Source organism: Thunnus maccoyii, chromosome 15, assembly GCF_910596095.1.
Source record: "Thunnus maccoyii chromosome 15, fThuMac1.1, whole genome shotgun sequence".
In the NCBI taxonomy this organism is placed as follows: Eukaryota; Metazoa; Chordata; class Actinopteri; order Scombriformes; family Scombridae; genus Thunnus; species Thunnus maccoyii.
In genome coordinates this window covers 19,832,097-19,850,508 of record NC_056547.1, presented here as the reverse complement: position 1 = coordinate 19,850,508, position 18,412 = coordinate 19,832,097, and the positions used below count along the sequence as shown (strand labels likewise).

Below are 18,412 nucleotides of genomic sequence, written 5' to 3'. Positions count from 1 at the left end.
GTATGTAATTAAACATGAAATCTTAACTTACCTTGAGCTCAGCACTATCCAGTTGTAGCAGCTGTTCTCCATCTATATTTTTGGCAGTGAATTCTGGGATATGATGTTCTAAGTTGAGGCCCATAAGCCAGCGGGCCACTTGCTGGGAGGTCCATTCTGTGATGATGCGGTTCTGCCACTGATACTGCTTCGAAAACTGTCCCTCATCTAGGATCTGAACATGAATATACAACAGAGAGAGAAGCAGATATTTTCAACTCTACCATAGATGTATATGATCATGCTTTAAAAGTATATCTTTCACAGACCACTGGATGACTAATGAGTACCGATGAAATCAACAACAGAATCGAAATTTTTATTCTGTAGCAAATTTAAATAAACCTGTAAGACATGCATTCTTCGCCATGAATGATATGTGGGAATGAGACACAGACAAATGGTTTATACTCAACAGACACATAAAGACGTGCATGCAGAAAAACACATATCCTGTGGAGGCTTGCGGCCTCGGTCTCACCTCATCATCTATCATATCCAGACTCTGAATGTGGCAGCGTAAAAAACAACAGAAGGAGACTGGGTTGTTAACAGAACAGAAACAAAATGGCATCCTCTGTAGCAGCCTATGCCAACATTTGAATACAATGAACCTGAACTAGTGCATCATTTTTAGCTTGTTGTTTTCTGCCAATTTGAGAGTTGCTACTGCCTATAGGGAATATGCTCTGTTCCGTCTGAGACATCCATAACGATGATAAATGGGGGCGCTGGCACATAAAGTAGGAATCTGTAAGTTTATTTGTTCAAAGTTTTGAGTGAAAAAAAGCCCATTTTATTTATTTATTTATTTATTTATTGTCTGCTAGAAAATGGGTGTCCTGTAATTTTTCTACCTGGGTTCACAGTATTTTGCCACATTTCAACTGACATGATGTTTACATACTGGACCCCCTTTTCTCAGTTCTATACAAGTTGTGTTTTACAGTATGTTCACTTTATAAGTTTGTTTTTAGGTGTTGTACCTTTGATGTCGTGAAAGTAGTATCATGTGCAGTATTTTTTTTTTTTTTAACTTTTTTTGATACTGAATTTAACTATACTCACTTGACAAAAAATGAACTTAATTATATTTTTCAAAGATTGTACAACTATGTGTACCTCATCTGAAGAGAGCGCCAGGGTGTGTGAGCGTCCTGACATCTTGGCTTCGCTCAGCAGGCCGCTGATCTCCACTGAGCTGTTGCTGCTGGCACTCAGATCATCGTTCAAAGCGGGTCCCTGAGAAATCAACAGCACACTTTTAAGACTTGTGGTGAGAGCCAACAGTCTCTGAGGCTGAATTTAGTTGATTAGATGGAGTGCTTCTCTTTTATCCATGTTTCTGTGAAGTGGTATGGATTAAAAACAACATGATGTTGCATTTGTAGGTTGATATTGTAAATTTAATCAAGGATGGGTTATTTAATCTATTTCTTAAACAGAGAGACTGGATTAGGAGTGAATGAATCAAGAAAATTAAGGCTTTTCCATGGAGCATGTACCAGAATGATTGATTGATCAATACAAAAGTGCAGTGGACTAAATATATTTAAGCTGTTAGAAGGCAGGGTTGTGCACATTCCTCAATTTTAAGATATTACATTTTAGCACAAACTGTGAAAGTGATTAGTGGTTGGTATGATGGTTAAATTATGTCGCATAGCTGTAGCTGGATGTGATCCAACTCAAAAAATCATTCTCACTGTGTCCTTGTGAGTGTGAGAGAGTGCAGACATTCTGGGAATTACAGTGTTAAGATCCAAGATATGTGCTCAAAGCAGCTCAAGACAAGCTGCTGCTGAGAAAAACAAACTTTCAAGGAGAGAAAAGTGGGTGCAACACTTGCCCTGTAAAAAATATGGCTGTTCGTTTTCATCTGACGAAGGTCAAAATATCATGTTATCCAATAAATAGAGCAATATTTATCTACTGAGCAAGTGTCCTGGGATATACACTATTCCCATTGGTCCTCTGAGTAAAACACTGATTGAGAATCAAAGACAAAGTGTAACATTACATTTATATAATATATAATATATTTTGAGCTGAAAGTGCAGAGCTTTGTCTTAAATTTGGTTATATGCTGTTTCTTAAAGCAGTTCTTTGAGTCTCAGTACTGTCTGAGGTAAAAGCGAGACTAATCTTACAGGTTCAGACTTCCAGCTTCCTGGGTTTCCTTCTTTGCTTAAAAGCCCCACATAACTATTAATGCGCATAAAGTCTGCATTGATTTATCTTTTGACGTGCACTTGTCTTAAGCTGAGAGCATGTCCTTAGAAAAGGAAAAAGACTGGATTGGTGCATGATCAAAAATAATCTCCTTTTTAATCCTATAGTAACTACATCTGATATTACACAGGATTAGAAAACAGTCCTCCACTGCAACAAATGGCCATATTAACAACCTTAATCTCATTGTATCAATTTAGCTAAATCAAGAAGCAATATAAAAAACTGACTTGCTCTAGGATTCCACAAAATTGGAATTTAATACTTAAAAACTGATCATACAATCACTGAAATGGATATTCTTTGCAGGGTCACTGAAGACATTCAAAAAGATTATAAGAGATATTTTGGGATTATGTACACTCATTGATTTTCTTGCAATTACTAATGCAATCATCATGCATTTTTCTGATTGTGATACAGTTAGTCCCTATGCTACGAAACCCTGTTTACCTCACTTAGTACCAACTCATTTCCAGTACAGTAGATCAAGACATAATTGAACAAAACACAAAGGAATACAATACCAAGTAATATGAATAGGAGAAGAAGTGGGGCCATGTAAGGGAGGTCTGTTCAACAGAAATAAAACAATACATCAAACTTGCCATTAAAGTTTAAATATGCAGCAGATCTAACATACTGTTAGACCACAAGTCAGTACAACCTGCACATACTGGAGCTGAGTTGTGTGTTTGTGCTTTCATAAACAGATAGATGATGGTTATAAAGCATATCACTGAGCCACTGGCAAGAAGCCTGCTATGACTGAATTTTACATTAACATAACAGATGGTGTAACAAAGTGTCCTTCACATGTCCTCATTGTAAAGTATCTGTAAAGTGAATTATTATCTGTCCACTGTACAGTACCAGTCACCAAAACCTCATGTACCTTGGCCTTGAGATTCTCTGGACTGTCCTCTGCTGATGGCTCAGTGGAGCTGAGAGAGAGAGAGAAAGAGACGAAAAAAATTAAGCAGAGGTCAGTTGTGACGCTTCATAAACAATTTCTGATTACATACATAAGTTTTTAAAATATCTTTAGCTATCACCGTTATTTCATATACATATGTTCGAAAAACAAACAAAAAAGAGCATATTGTGATTTAATTGCATGTATATTTGTACGGATATACATATGTGTATATATGTCAACATGCTTGAATAAAAACAGTTTCTGAATCTGGAATCATTAAGAATGGCTACTAGACATTGTCCTACAGTTTAGTGCTCATCCTTTGGAGCCAGACAAACTGCAAGAAAACATCACTGAAACTCTGGTGCAATGTTTATTTACCTGTTTCCAGGTGAGGCTCTGGGATCTTTCTCACCCACTTTGGTTTTCCTTAAAGACGACCTGAACAGAACAACGGTAGAGTGAGAAAGCATACTTTGATTGAGAACACATATAATATGTGAACAGATTTGGGTTATAATGGAGGAGTAGAAAATGTCAAAAAAAAAAAGAAGTTTACTATGAGCTTTTCAAAATTGAGCAACCAATACATTTCTAAGTACATGGTACATAGGATGAGTTTTTTTCTTTATTGATACACTAAATACTTTTTCTGTGTATTCCGTCTAACACTAAATGAACAAATGCTGCCCATCAGTGGAGTAAGTAAGTTAAGTACCTGCCATGGCACTCATGACCCAAACTGTTCAAACTGTACTTTACATATACAAAGTGCAAATATAACAAATATGCAAATAAAAGCAACTTAAATTGCTTTTAATTCATTCCTTTCTAGACTAGGTATATTTGATCCCACATAAATAAAAAAACACTGATAAATCCTTGTGCCTGTTGATTATCATTCAAATTCTTCATTCTCTCAACATTGTATGAATTTGCAGTGTATTGTTAGTTGGTACAAGAACAACTCAAAACAAAAATGGAGCATTTTACTCATCATCATCTTACCCAGGGTCAAGAGTTTGACTGAGCTCGTCCAGACTGTGTGAGGGGCTTGACATTGCAGGATCTGTGATCACAAATACCCAAAACTGAGATTACTCCTGTTTCAATTAATTAGCTTTCATAAATAGCAAAAAAGAAAAAAAATCGATATTACAAGGAGAGATATTTGGGAACTTGACTGTTGCCGCAGGAAAATCTCTATTAATAGATGTAGTTGCAGTTAGATAAAACTAATTTATGGGACATGGTGAGGTTACACATGTACTAACCGTCCTGGTGCGCTCCCACAGTAGATGACAGGCGCGGTGTTCTTCTAGGGGAGCTCTCTGCGCTGCCCGGGGCCTTGAGGACCACCGCCCCTCCATCAGAGGAGGCCACACTACGAATCGAACCAGAACGACTGTGGGCTGGACTGCCGTGTCCCTCTGAGACCTGAACACGGACATAAATGGAGAGAAAGAGGAGCGATTAAGGCAAGGGAGGAATGAGGAGAGGGATGGGGGATGAAAACACGGGGAAGGGTGAGAGAGGGAGTGAGAGAGGGCCAGAGGAGGAGAAAATAGAAAGAAGAGTAAAGGAATTGTGATGGACAAAAATTACAAGAAAGAAAAGGAAAAACACAGGAAGCGGTCCCACAGAGAAGAAGAAGAATAAAGTGAAATCAGGGAGAAACCGAACTGAACAGCCAGTGTTGCAGACTAAACTGAAAGAAGTCACTTGACATACTTTCACCATTTCTAATTCCTTGACCTCTTTTCCCCTGGAAGCCTCACACTGCCTGGTCTCTGTGCTCCTGCCAATTCTTATCCAAGTTGTTTATCCAATCTGAACTCATTCCTGCTCTAGCTGAGTTAAGTGACAGCATTAGCCAGACAAGAGCCTTTCATCCAGAAAAATACTGTGGCTGTTATTATCACACTGGGAGAGACAATAAGTTGTGACAGCGCCACAGACTCAATTAGTGCCGCAGAGCAACACACAGCAATTAATCCATTAAAGGAATTAAGTGGGATGGACAGGGGTTTAAGACACGCAAACACACTGATGGACACACATACACGCACATACTAATCAAACACCCTGTGGTGAAATTTAAATTTAGTAAGCGTGGGAATAATCTAATAAGAATAATGAAGCTCATCAGCATATCTGCCCCATATTTCGACGAGATGTTGTTCGCCAGGAAGTCAAAAAAAGTAAGAATGTTTGTGTGTGTGTTTTCATACGAACCTCTCCTTCTACGGAGCTGATGCTGTCTCGGGCGACTCCTCTAAAGCCCTTCTTTTTGCTGGGTGAGTGGGGAGAGCCCTCCCTCAGGTCTAGACACACAAACATATGCACAAACACACAGAAATGGCAGGGTAAAGAATATACAGTGGCGTAAGGCATAAAAAAGCAGTTTTCTTCCGTTTCAATCTCATTAAGAGGCACTACATTTGCCCTGGGCCCAGTGTTGACACCCCTTTTAAGTAAGAATATTTTAAAAAACATCAACTGAGTAAAAATATTAAGTCTTACCCCAAAAGTAATATTATTAATTAGGAAGGCACTTATCATTTTTCTGTTCATTCCCAAAGACTACAGCGAGACACTGCCAGATGAGACAAAGACTGAATCATTAGAATTTGAAAGAGATCATTTCAGCCGATTTTGCCTTCTCCTCCCACAGGCTCTCTTTTATATTCTGCTCCAGCCGTCTCCCTCAACACCCCCATTTTTAATATTGCATAATAGGCTGCGTCATTTGGATCAGTGCAGATCCAATCACTGTGTTACCATGTCCACACTGTACAGTATCAGATATGGCACTTCTCTGTGTGCACACTCCGTTCTGACAGATGCAGCCACTGAAATGAAGCCAGCTGAGCTCAAAAAGACTCGAAGAGAACAAAGCCGGACAGATACGCTCAAAATGGATTACTCGTTTGTTTTTTGTTTGTTGAAGTCCAAAGTGAAACTAGGGTCGGAAGTGAAAGCGCGTGTGAGGGTTGAGGCGGTGGGGGAGAGGAAGATTAGTGATGTGTGTATGAAATGCAGGCGGCAAGCTGTGTGTATGTATTTTATTTTGTGTGTTTCTGTGTGTGTGTGTGTGTGTGTGTGTGTGTGTGTGTGTGTGTGTGTGTGTGTGCATGAGAATTTATGTTTAGAGTACAGAACAAGCCAGTCCAAACCAAGCTTGTAGCTCTGGGTTTGAAAAGTGAAGCCAGTGCGGAGGCGACTTAAACCTGCATTCTTTCTTATGGCCATCAGGGGTCGACTCCACTGGCTCCAAAAATAAATCCGACTGCATAGACGTCTATGAGAAAATGACCCTACTTCTCACTTGATTTATTACCCCAGTAAACACTTTCCTAATGAGTTGATGGTCTCAATCGCTAGTTTCAAGTCTTCTTCAATACAGCATGATGTTCATTTTGTAAATTATGGTCCAATTTAGAGTAAAATAGATGATAAAGCAGGGTATGCCTTAGGGTGTGGCTACCTTGTGATTGACAAGTTGCTACCATGGTGACAACTTTGATTACATAACATAACCATGGCATAACCTCAGATTCACATAGGAGGAATAGCCACAGCCCTAGCCGTCACTATTTTAGTGTATTTTCAGTTCATGAAAGTTAACTGTAACATTTTGGTCACCTCAAAGTCTTGTTCAGCGATTGGTTGTACTAAAAGACCCTCTAAGGAGTCTGATGTTGTTTTTCCAGTAATTACATTTTGTTTTAAAGGTTTTTCGCTAGCTAAAATTAGCTTTAGCATTATCACAATTAACCATAGACTTTAAATGCATCGTGCTAACCGAGCTAGCAGCTAGCAGCTAGCAGTATGTTTTCATCCAGGTATTTCTTTACAGGAGGAAGTGGCTTTTTGGGGCTTCATGCGCCACTGAGCAACTTTCATAGGAATGAACGGGAATGAATGCTGTATCCACTTCTCTTTATACATCCATGTTCCAAACTTTTATATGTCCTTCCCAAAGTAGAAAGAATCAATTAGCTACAGGGGCTAAAAAAGGTTATAGCAGTGTTGTTGAGAGGTGCATCATGGGTCATCTGAGGGATAAATACTTTTAATGTTAGAACATTTATTTAAAATATGATTTTCAGACATAAGTATAAGGAGCTGTCACATTTAAGTCATCTCACCGTCTCCTATTTTAACTGTCACTTTATCCATTAAAGCGAGAAGATCCTGATAATGATCCTCACAGAGACGTAAACAATCATAAACTGACCTCTGGCTTGTGCTGCAGCCTTGTTGGGGTTGTGCTGCTGAGCGCTGAGCCTCTCAGCACTGTTGCTGTTGTTGTTGTTGACCTGGATGCCGTTCTGCTTCATCAGCTGCATTAGCTCAGACTCTAATGCTGCAATCTGTACAGACAGAGGAACCGATCAATGTTAATCAGCTGTAGGCATTTACCTGTCAAAACAGCTGCTCTTAAAACACTGGAAATAAATGGCTATCATCTTGAGGAGCACATAAATCATCTTTGGATTGCATTTGGAAATACTAACGTCTCTAGCAGGTGTCAGCCAAGTACAAATGATGTATGCATTTGTACCAGTATGTAAGTTAAGTGAAAGAATAACCCTCCTGTCTTGTTGTCCAGATTATACTGTTTTTCCATCACTCTTTCCTGTGCCACCCTTCACCATTGACCCTTCACAATGCAGTGCAGTAGGAGAAAAAATGCTCAGTGTGCAGAATAATAATAGGGGACAGTCAGGTTGACTACCCATTCAACTGTGGAGCATGGCCTGAGACTTGAACAGAAAACAACACATCTGTCATGTTATAAGACTAGGAAAGCAAAAAATCAATACAGGGTTTGACAACACAACTGACCGCAGGCCCCTGGACACCAAAGCCATCTGCTGTCACTGTCCATTGAGGAGAACGACAGTTTTATATGTTGCAGAAAAAGCTCAGATAAATTTAAAAGCATGCTGGAGGGGAAAAAAAAGTTGCGATGGAGTGCTGTTAACAAGACAAACTGATACTTTTGATCATGTTGATTACTGGATTTGGATTGAATTCTGTATAAACACATTTACAGCCTATGATGTAAAAGAAAATCCAACAATCTTGTGGATAATTAAGCCCAGGGAAGAACTGCAATGTTAATGAGGTTATTTCAACTTCAGGGATTTCTGTTTTGTTTGGAGACCAATTTGCACATACAGAACAACTACATACAGAACAACTACAATAAGAGGCATACAGAGAGGGATAGAAGTAACAGAAAAGGATCTGCTTTACCCTGACTTGCAGTCCTTGGATCTCAGCCAGGTGAGCTTTCTCAGCCTCCTCCAGTCGCCTCCTCTCTGCATCCTCCTTCTGGATAAACTCCACCTCTCTGGAGGGACAAGCGGGAGAGGAGATTGTAATGAGCTGAGTAGGTGTGTATTAACACAAGAAAACAGGACACATTTATATATATATATGTGTGTGTGTGTGTGTGTGTGTGCATGCTTCACCATGTGTGACAGTGTCTGACTCTCGCTCAGCGTGGCGATAAGGGAGCAGAGGCTGTTTTTAGGAAGTCACACATATCTACACCCAAAGAACACACATACATCCCTAGTACACCATTTCCTAATGCCTACACTGCCTGGATGTGGAGCTCGCTGTTTCTCCTCTGCTACAGATCAGCATAGAGAGTTTTGTTTCATCAGCTAGCTTCCATTTGACCTGCAGGGCCACAGCCAATTAGTAGCAGTCAGACTGGAGCTACACAGGAGAGGTTTTGATGGGACTGACCAAAGAAATCAACGCAGTGAAAAGCAGGAGAGCTGCGCTGCATAAGAATGGGAACTCAGTTCTTGCTGTTGAAATGGGATAAGACTTGGGCTATAAAAAGAGCCGCTCTGCCTTACAGATGGAAATGCAGGAGATGTGCTCTTCTCTGCTCACTGATGCAAGTGAGGACGGCTGTAAAAGGAATAACGAAGGACTTAATCTGAAATTATTTATTAAAGTGCACATTTAACGGCAGGATTGAAGCAATGACCTCATCTAAGAAACGATTCAAGTGTAGGAGTTATGATATACATATAAATTATTATTTAAAGATTTTAAGTGCCTCTCTCAGCAAGTCAAGGAGACAAAGTTAAGTAGAAGGAGTTTCTAGCTGCATTATTCTATGTTAAACTATGACAACAAAGCAACCGGTCTGGACAGGAAGACATAGAGCTCAGCACTGACAAGACAAAGAGGAGGACAGACTCAATAAGCATCAACTGTGAGTTCAGACAGGCTGCCTGGAAGCAACAGATTAAAGAGGTGATGAAGGCAGGTGTTCACATTCAAGGCAATAAAAACATTCTTGATCGGAGACAGGGGTTAGATCTCCCCATTACAAGCAACCACCTGTTATCACATGATCAAATTAACACTAAGACCACCGGATAATCTCCAGGACAACTAAGCAAACATCATCTGCTGATAAAGACTGTGAGATGCTCAAAATTTAACAAACTTTAGTCTTTTTCTGCCCTGAATTCAGACCTTATAGAAGTAATTAAGTGATTTCACTGTCTTTTCTTTAGATTATAGCCACTATGTTTAGAATATGAAGCTTTTTAATTTAATTACCACAATAGAAATAATCTTGATGGCCTAATCTGAGTGTGTGTCCTTAACCAGAAACAGTCCTTTTCTCATCTTCTAGGTCATAGTCAGCCCCTTTACCCTGTCACACTCTAGGAGTTTAACTCGTGGTTTACTCACTTCTGCTGGAAGTCTTTGATGAGTTTCTTGGCTTTGTTGTACTTTTTCTCTAAAGCCTGGTACTGGGCCTGGGCTTCCTTGAGGTGTTCGTTAACCGTGTGGCAGAGTGTCTGAGCCTCGATCCAGTAGCTCTCCAGTTTCAACATCCTCTCCTTGTTCTCCTCGATGCTGGCCTTCAGCTGGCTCTTCTCCTTCTCCCACCGCTGCTTCTCCCGCTCCACTGATGCCAACTGGAAGGGTGCAAAGACAGAGGAAACATAGTGAATGGTAAAATGTATTACAGCGATACTGATGAAGCAATACTATACATTTTTATATGCAGTCATACAAGTTGTTGTGGAATAACAGCTTTCATATTTTGCCATTTCATAGTGAACACTGTATATAAAGTATGCAGTGTCCCTCACACAAAAGCATTAGAGGAGCATACAACATTCAACTAATTGAGACTAAAACAAATCTGGATAATTAAAAAATCCATCTATCTTCTGCATTATTTCTCCAAGGCACCACTTCTCTGTACCATATACTAAATATAATAAATTATACACACATACCAGAGCTTTTGGACTGCAGAAAGAGAAATAAACAGATACTCTACCTGGTGTTCACACTTTATTACTTACTTTAGGGACACTGTCAACACTGAGCACTAAGGAGAAGGACATTTTACAGAAAACTGAAGGCATGCTAATGAAATATACATGAAATTGCAGACGTTCTGTTCTTATGTGCAACTGCAAAGGAAACAATTGCAGCCTATTGCATGAAGGTTGATTGTTTTGAAACATGTCATATTTGTAGATACTGTACTTAAAGCTTTTTTTGAGCACAGATTCCTTAATAGCCATAGTTTTCGTAAATTCATTAGTTTTCTATCCCTTTCTAATGAATAAAATATATTCCTAAAGCTTTCCTACTAAGCTTGAACCCCTGCTGCTCCCCTATTTTCCTGAAATGAGTCCAACACCCATTTACAAATAGTTTGAACTCCAAACTTCTGTCATTTGAACCCACACTCAGCCTGCACATTGACAGTTTTAATCTCTTACCTTGTTTTTAAGCTTCTGGATCTCGGCCTCGGTCACTGTGTGTTTGATCTGAAGCTGGAAACAGTGGCGGAAAAGATAGGAGAGAAAAGAGAGGGCGGTCAGAAAATCAAATGCATGGCTGCGCAGCCTCTCTCTGCTGTCGATACAGTGTGACGGACAGAGGCAGCTGACCCTGTCCTCCCCTGACAGCATCCCAGCTCCAGCACTGACACGCACTCTCAGAGGAGAGGCAAGAGATACGGATAGAGATTGATTTAACATAACATTAAATATAAAAAAAACTCATCCATTTTTCTAACAAGTAGTAATTTTGTGAGATAACTGAAAAAATGTTATGATGTTATGAGATAGATATTTTATGTAGTGTAGTGTCTTATATGGAAAAAGAGTTGGAGGTGAAGAGAGCAACAAAGGAGTTACGTATGGATGGGAAGTCAGTCATTTAGCGGCAGAGACAGAGATGGAGAAAGATAATGACAAAATTGAAATAGAAAAGAAGAGATGGAGAGAAAGAACTGGACACGGAGCAAGAGATGCGGAAATAGGAGCAAAGATCCAGCAAGTGAAGCAGAAAGTGAGTGAGGAAAAATGACAAAAAGGCGAAGGAGTGCAACTTGAAAAATGGGGCATTTCAGAGGTGAAGTGCAACAATATTCAAATATTCACACTGACCAGACTTTTTTTTTTTTACCTTTTGAAGCTTTGTTTTCACTTAAAATACTCCTTTAAGTAAATTTACATTTAGAAAATCATTATTATTACAAAAAAGTAACATGATTCGTATGTGCTTATTCCAAGCCTTGGGTGAAGCTTTGTGATGCTTAAACTGACAGCCATGATTGTTTTGGCCACACAATTGTATCAAAAAGAAATATTCTAGATACATTGGAATTATTTCACACACATCCTCATTAAGCTCAGCTTGACATATCTGGTATTTTTTGCTTATCTCGACATCTTGATTAGAATTTAAAATAAGGTTTAGTGAGTTTGAACCATGTTAGTCCTCACAGCGGGCTTTTGTTGGATTCAGCAGGTTTAAGGAGGATAAGAAACACGCATTTGTAATTTGGTCAAATGGGAATAAAATCTATACACAACCTAGATACTGCACTTACAATTCAGTGCATGTCATGAAGCTGATTGCGTTAATAGCATCATGCTCTGCAGCTTGTTAATGTTTTTTTTCTTTATCTCTTCTGGTGAGCAGACTAAGTTGTGTGGAACATTCACAAACAGTTTCTAATGTGATGTGTGTTGGACTCTCAAAGACAGATTTAAGGAGAGCATTTATTGGCATGTGTGTGTTCTGTGTGAGCAAAACCGTCCATCCTCCATCTGTGTTGACAAATTAATAGTTACTCTTTGCTCCAAAACATAGTTAAAAAACTCCCAAAACATTAAAAGTAAATGGAGCTGAACAGCAACCTGGTAGTCATTAAAAAGATTAAAAAAAGTTTAAGTGAGATTTGTTTGCTGACACATGCACTTTAAATCGCTTAACTTGTGCACTATGTCAACTACAAGAACTTTTCACTAACACACCTTCATCCTGTCAGTTTTTATAAGGATTATTTCCCAACTGCCTGGCTTCTTTTTTTTCCTTGGGTGTGTAAAAGACAGCCAAGACAAGAGCTGTTTAAAAGAACAAAGTAAAAGCTACACTACGGGTGAGAGAGGGTCAGGATATAGAGAAAATGAGAAAATGGAACAAATGTATACATCCCAAGAACAGGGATTACATTATTGTTTCACTCGATATCCCCTGCGGTGCCTGCAGTGCAGCTGAAGCCATTTGTTAAATGTGTCACGCAGCCATCGTGGCAGTCTACAGAAATTGTTATGGTGCCAAAAACAGTGCTGGAGCGTTCAATCAATATTACCAGCCTCGCAGCAGCCTAAAAAGCATGAACGAGTTGACTGTCAGTAAATTGATTCTCTAGTTTATAGCAGCAGTTTTAGGATAACTTTAGTTGTAGATATGGTAAGCAAAAATTCAACAAATTGGGTTTTTATTCTCGGAGGCTGGTTGTATAAGGAGTTGCCAAGACCAATACAAATTGATTCAAAGGTTTTCACAGGTCCTCCTCAGAGGGTTTTAACCAAACACAAGTAATTAGAAATGTAATGAGCACAGGCCTTACATCGCTTTTGTTATCCACACCTCTAATCATCCAGATTAGGAATTAGGGAGAGTAAACAGATCTTGACAAAAGAATAAAACTCTGCCAAGTAAAGCAGAGGTGATAGATTCCATTGTGTTAGCATCTTTTGTTGCTTAATTGAATCACCTTTTTTCTATGGCTAAGTTACTCTCGTGTGAGTGGGTATATCTGCAATTTATGCATCAAAGCACCGACAGAGAAAATTGTGGCAGGCCTCCAATTGTGTTATCCTCGCACTGGGATATTCAGGAGTAGGGATTGAAGTGTAAATGAGAGAAGTAAATTACCTCTCTGAACTTCTGGTAGAGTTTGGTGGCGTCTAGCTCCGATGGAGACAGGATGTCCTCTGTCTCTGGAAGGTCGAACACCTCGATGCTCTTCTCGCCACCTGCCACCGTCGTCCCCGTCTCCTCATCATCCGTGGCGTACTCCCCTGTTTGCTTTAAGAGAGAGTGCAAAGTCAGTACCACGGTCTACTTGGTTTGGCTAAGGCTCATATAGCTACAGCTAAAACTTTGAATGCATTTTATGCCGAACCAAGTTTGAGGATTTTGTCCTCCATCACTTACATTAAAAGCGCATTAAGAAGTGATCTCTTCACGGCCAGTATGGACAAGAAAATCTATTTCAATGCACATAAGGGCATGCAAGTATTGTTTTATAAAATATGTGAGCCTATACAGTACTTTAAAGATTCAGCAGACTGCAAAACTGCTTGCAACTGCAGCACCTGTTTGTCAGCTCTTTCCTTCTCCTTCGTCTATCTTGCATCTATTCTAAAAGCGACACCAGTCAGAGTGCATCACGTTGCTCTACCTGCTACGCATTGCGTGTCAAGCTCTACCAATAACTCCTATCCATTTTCCTCATGCCATCCTCTTTTCACTTTCTATTTTGCAGAAGTAATGCTATTTTAATGCTATCCGTTATGTAACATTTAGGTAACCCACTTAGTTTCCCAAAACTTTGTCAAAAATTAATTGCTTTGACAGCCCAGTGAGGCATAAGTGTCATTTCTATAAAAAATAACTTGCATTTGCCAAATCTGAACATCACTTTTTATAATTTTTAAAGTCCCCCTCCAGTCAAAAATGTGTTTTTTCCTCTTGTTACTTCACTTGGATGTTTGAGCTTCGCTGTGCAGAATGATGTATGTGCAGAGTGACACTAGAAGGCTGTTTTCACATTCATCTGCATCTCTGTACTTGCCCTGAATCTGAGTTTAAGGCGTGAACCTATGGGCACGATTTGTGACATCACAACAATTTTGGAGCCGATCTTGGTCCAGTATTCAACTTACACAAGTCTGATGTAGAAACTTAAGCCTCCAGTGCACAAACACTGAGAATAGACTTTTCAGTGAAGTAGGCGACATCTTATCCAGCAGTTAAACTTATTATTTGCATATTCATCAATTCTGGATTTTTCAATGAGGGAGAAGGAGGAGATGTAGTCACAAATTATTAGTCAAAGCAGGATATTTTAAAATGTCTTCAAACATGTCTGGAGGAGATCTTTAAATATTAGTCACCATCTTGTGTAATGTGCCAAGAGGTTATAGATTGAGCCTGTAATAGGCTCTCCAATGGAGCTAATTCTTGATGTTAGCAATCTAGGGTTTATTTTAAAAAATCCCTAATAGAAATCACCAGACATAATTATTACGGCTTTTACAAGTTGAATTAAACTACATTTGAACTATATTTTGTGGCTTGACAGTAATATAGGCCATTAGGCTGAATGTATTCAAGCCCATGTGTCTTTGTGCCTGTGTAATGAATGGTGGCATTGGCCATTAAGCATTGGATCTATGTGGATCAGTTGATTCACTTTCTGGCTAATGATCAACAGAGCTGGATTTTTTCAGTGGAGAAACTTTCTGTCTCCCTCTTAAGATCATTCAACTATCCCATCTAACTTTCTTCCTATCAATCACTCTTTTAAAATGTTCCTGAGCAACCAAGTTGATCTTGTTTTCCAATTTACATGTAAATAACCCCGCATCTCTGCATCTCTCACTATCTACAATCTATCTTTCTGTCATCTTTCTGTCTTAATCTCTCACACACATGTGACACACACACACACACACACACACACACACACACACACACACACACACACACACACACACACACACACACACACACACGGACGGTCTCATGCTCCCTCATCATCTTGGCTTACATCCTCCCCTCATCTGTTTCCCTCCATCCATCTCCCACCCAGATAAACGGCATCCAGGCCTGATTTGTTTGCATGCATGGGCCGACACATAGCTCCATTTTCATAACAGGCTTGTCTGTTGCCATGGTACCGGCATCCTACATTAAGGTCTCATTTACTGAAGGTGGAGTTAACCATTGAGTACATGGGAGGGCAGTCAAACACCAATTTGCATATGATAAATGCATCACCTCCAACCACATGCATGAAGAATCAGAGGAGGAAGGGACAATTTGAGGAGAAATCCTGTTGTTGTTAAGAGGGTGCTCGGCCTGTGATGATCTGCACTATGAATGTCTTAGTATGATGTTTGCATAATGACTGTCACTCACTATAGGAAAAGGTTGTGAGTCTCCTTTGACTGTACAAGAGCCACTGTGAGAGGCTGTGAGTCAGTGTATGTGCTTAAAGAATATTTAATAGTATACATAGTATTATACTATCATATAAATATAGTGTATATAGTGTAGACCTGATGTTGTTATTTGTTCACTTAAAGTTGTATTTGATATTTTTTTAGAATTATGTTTATGTCAAACTACCTCTATTACAAAAATGACTAGTTTCTGACTTCCAAAATTTAAATCATTGTTATGACTGGGAATTTTTCTGAAAGCCCTGAAATATCTGACTTGGTACTAAACATTACAGAAGTGCTTAACGCTTGGATGCCAAATTCTGTTGTTCAAAGTAATTAAAATCAAAAAATGTATGGATATAGTGCTGTTTTGTCAATGCACAGTATTTTTAACTCTGCAATAATACAGCATGTGTGTGAGTGTCCCCATGACTGCATGTTATGGTTGCCATGAGAATAAAGACGGTGTTAAATAAATATCTAAATGACTAAATGTTTCAGTACTTTTTTAATTTAATCGATTTTAGTCTATCTTTTAATTGTTTTTAAGATTGAATATGGGAATCGTCAGGAATAAATATATATATATTTTTTGCGTGTGTGTCAATGCTTTTCCCATGTGTGTATTCACATCTAACTACTGACAGATGGGCATGCATGTGTGTTTGATTACATATAATCACAGACAAAAAGTGGGCTGACATGTGTGTGTGTGTGTGTGTGTGTGTGTGTGTGTGTGTGATGACTATTGCTAACTGAGGGAGCATCCCCTCCTCTTGGGACCCGAGCCCCTGCGCCAATAAAAAGCTGTCTGTCATGTCTACGCCGGGTAGCAGTCAGAGTGAGAAATAACCTCCCTCCCCGCACACCCAGAGAGAACTCGTTCTAATATTTATAGATAGATTAATATTGATGAGCTCTTTTTATTGCCGCATAGATCTTTGTAATGGTTTTGTAACTGTTTACCCTATCGGCAGTTGCTGCTCCACAGTGGCAGATTTCGAGTGTCTTTTTAAAGTGGTTTGTAATCTATGTATGGATTAGCAATTAACAGTCACCAGTTTTATGTTTATGTGTCCTTGCGGGGATATGCAGGTTTTTTCTCCTAACACATCTGAAAGATAGTTTTGATTTTCATTATATCGCCTAATGACATGACAGATCAGGAGATTGGGTAGATAACACAAGAAGGAAAGTTTCTAGTGTGTGTAAATCAGATTGTACATGGTGAAGTCTTCTCATAAAGCTGAATTCTAGTCTCAATTCTCTATAGGACGTTTCATGAGAGCTGACAGTGTTACATGTGTACGTGGCTGTGATTATGGCTGCTGGGATCAACTTCCAGGGCCTGGAGAGTAGTTTCTTATGCATGAGGGCTCTCAATCCAGTGTCCACCAGGAAATGAGAGACTTCAAACAACACTGAGAGAGAAGTGATGCCTGAGTGAGTGAGTGTGTGTGTGTGTGTGTGTGTGTCTGCATGTACATCTATGCGTGAGTGCAGCTGTTCCAGTGTGTATTAGTGAAGGTGCACCATGCATTGATTCATGTCACTATGTTGTTTGATTATCATGTGCAGTGTGAGTGTGTCTGCATGCACGTGTGTCTCTAGGGTACATGCACACACACACACACACATGCAGTTGCAGGGCTGTGAGCTCAGTAGCTGGTGGATTAAATGCACTGTGAGTAAGCAGCGGAAATAGAAGGGGAAACGCTGAGTGATGCTTTCTAGGTCTGAAGCTCACATGGCATCCTCTTAGTGTGTGTGTGTGTGTGTGTGTGTATTTGTGTGTTTTGTATGCCATCATCAAAGCCTACTGTCAGTCAGTTTTATGGAGTTAATAAGCTAAAACATGCAGTCAACTGTCATAAGAAGCGAGCTGATTTACATTACGTGACAACTAAAAGCCTCATTTTCTCTATGTAGTGTCATGTAGAAGACGTGTGCAGATGAATGTTAAATTAATGCAAATATGACCTTTACTGATATAAGACAACGGAATCTGTTCCTCTTATTAATTGAGTTGCATCTTCTCCTGTCTATTAGGATATGTTGTAAGCACAACCCTTAAATCCACCTCCGACACTGAAGCATTCTGTGCTGTATCCAGGATTGCGTCTGTGGCCATTACCTCGTCATCATCGGCGTCGTATTGGGCGTACTGCTGCTCGAGCAGCTCTCTCTGTCTCCTCTCCTGCTCCAGGGTCTGCTGGATGAGCGTGGCCACCTCGCTCTGCTGACCCGGACGTTCTCGGCCAATCACAAACCTGCAACAACACGCACTGTTGAAGACAGTCCTGGCAACACACACACTCACACACTGAGTCGACCAGCCTGTGATTACATAACACTTACTGCACATTTTATTTTTGATTTTGATTTCATAAACAAACAATTTTGCCGTCAGTGTATATTTTTTTATTCAGAAATCTACTAGCCTGCTTCTAGTGCAAAGAGTGGCTGCAAAAAGATGTTATGGGAAATGTAGCCTCTGATAAATTCCAGTACAAAAATATTACAAATGTTCAAAAAGGGGCCAACCATTCGTGTAGGCTTGTTTATGGTAAGAATGCATTTTACAATGTCATATATTTAAAAATGGGACTGACAACACCTTTAAATAAGTCTAAAAATGTTTAGCAACATCAATTTTTTCACAAACACAGTAACCTAATAGCTACGT

The 18,412-nt window shown here is 39.6% G+C and overlaps 1 protein-coding gene across 2 annotated transcripts in view; it reads right to left on the bottom strand.

Moving 5' to 3' along the window:
* The window catches only part of ppp1r9a (protein phosphatase 1, regulatory subunit 9A), a 45,964-nt gene that overhangs the window by 3,030 nt on the left and 24,522 nt on the right, over positions 1–18,412 (bottom strand). The window contains exons 6-19 of one of the 2 annotated variants that reach the window (XM_042434816.1): positions 17,861–17,996; positions 13,430–13,582; positions 10,978–11,031; positions 9,926–10,155; positions 8,456–8,552; positions 7,431–7,566; positions 5,426–5,514; positions 4,465–4,627; positions 4,199–4,259; positions 3,572–3,631; positions 3,167–3,215; positions 1,162–1,281; positions 521–544; positions 32–214 (exon numbers count right to left, since the gene is read on the bottom strand). In XM_042434816.1, the coding sequence (XP_042290750.1) occupies positions 32–214; positions 521–544; positions 1,162–1,281; positions 3,167–3,215; positions 3,572–3,631; positions 4,199–4,259; positions 4,465–4,627; positions 5,426–5,514; positions 7,431–7,566; positions 8,456–8,552; positions 9,926–10,155; positions 10,978–11,031; positions 13,430–13,582; positions 17,861–17,996 (1,555 nt within the window). The remainder of the gene's footprint in view (positions 1–31; positions 215–520; positions 545–1,161; positions 1,282–3,166; positions 3,216–3,571; positions 3,632–4,198; positions 4,260–4,464; positions 4,628–5,425; positions 5,515–7,430; positions 7,567–8,455; positions 8,553–9,925; positions 10,156–10,977; positions 11,032–13,429; positions 13,583–17,860; positions 17,997–18,412) is intronic. The other variant, XM_042434817.1, reaches the window with a different exon arrangement.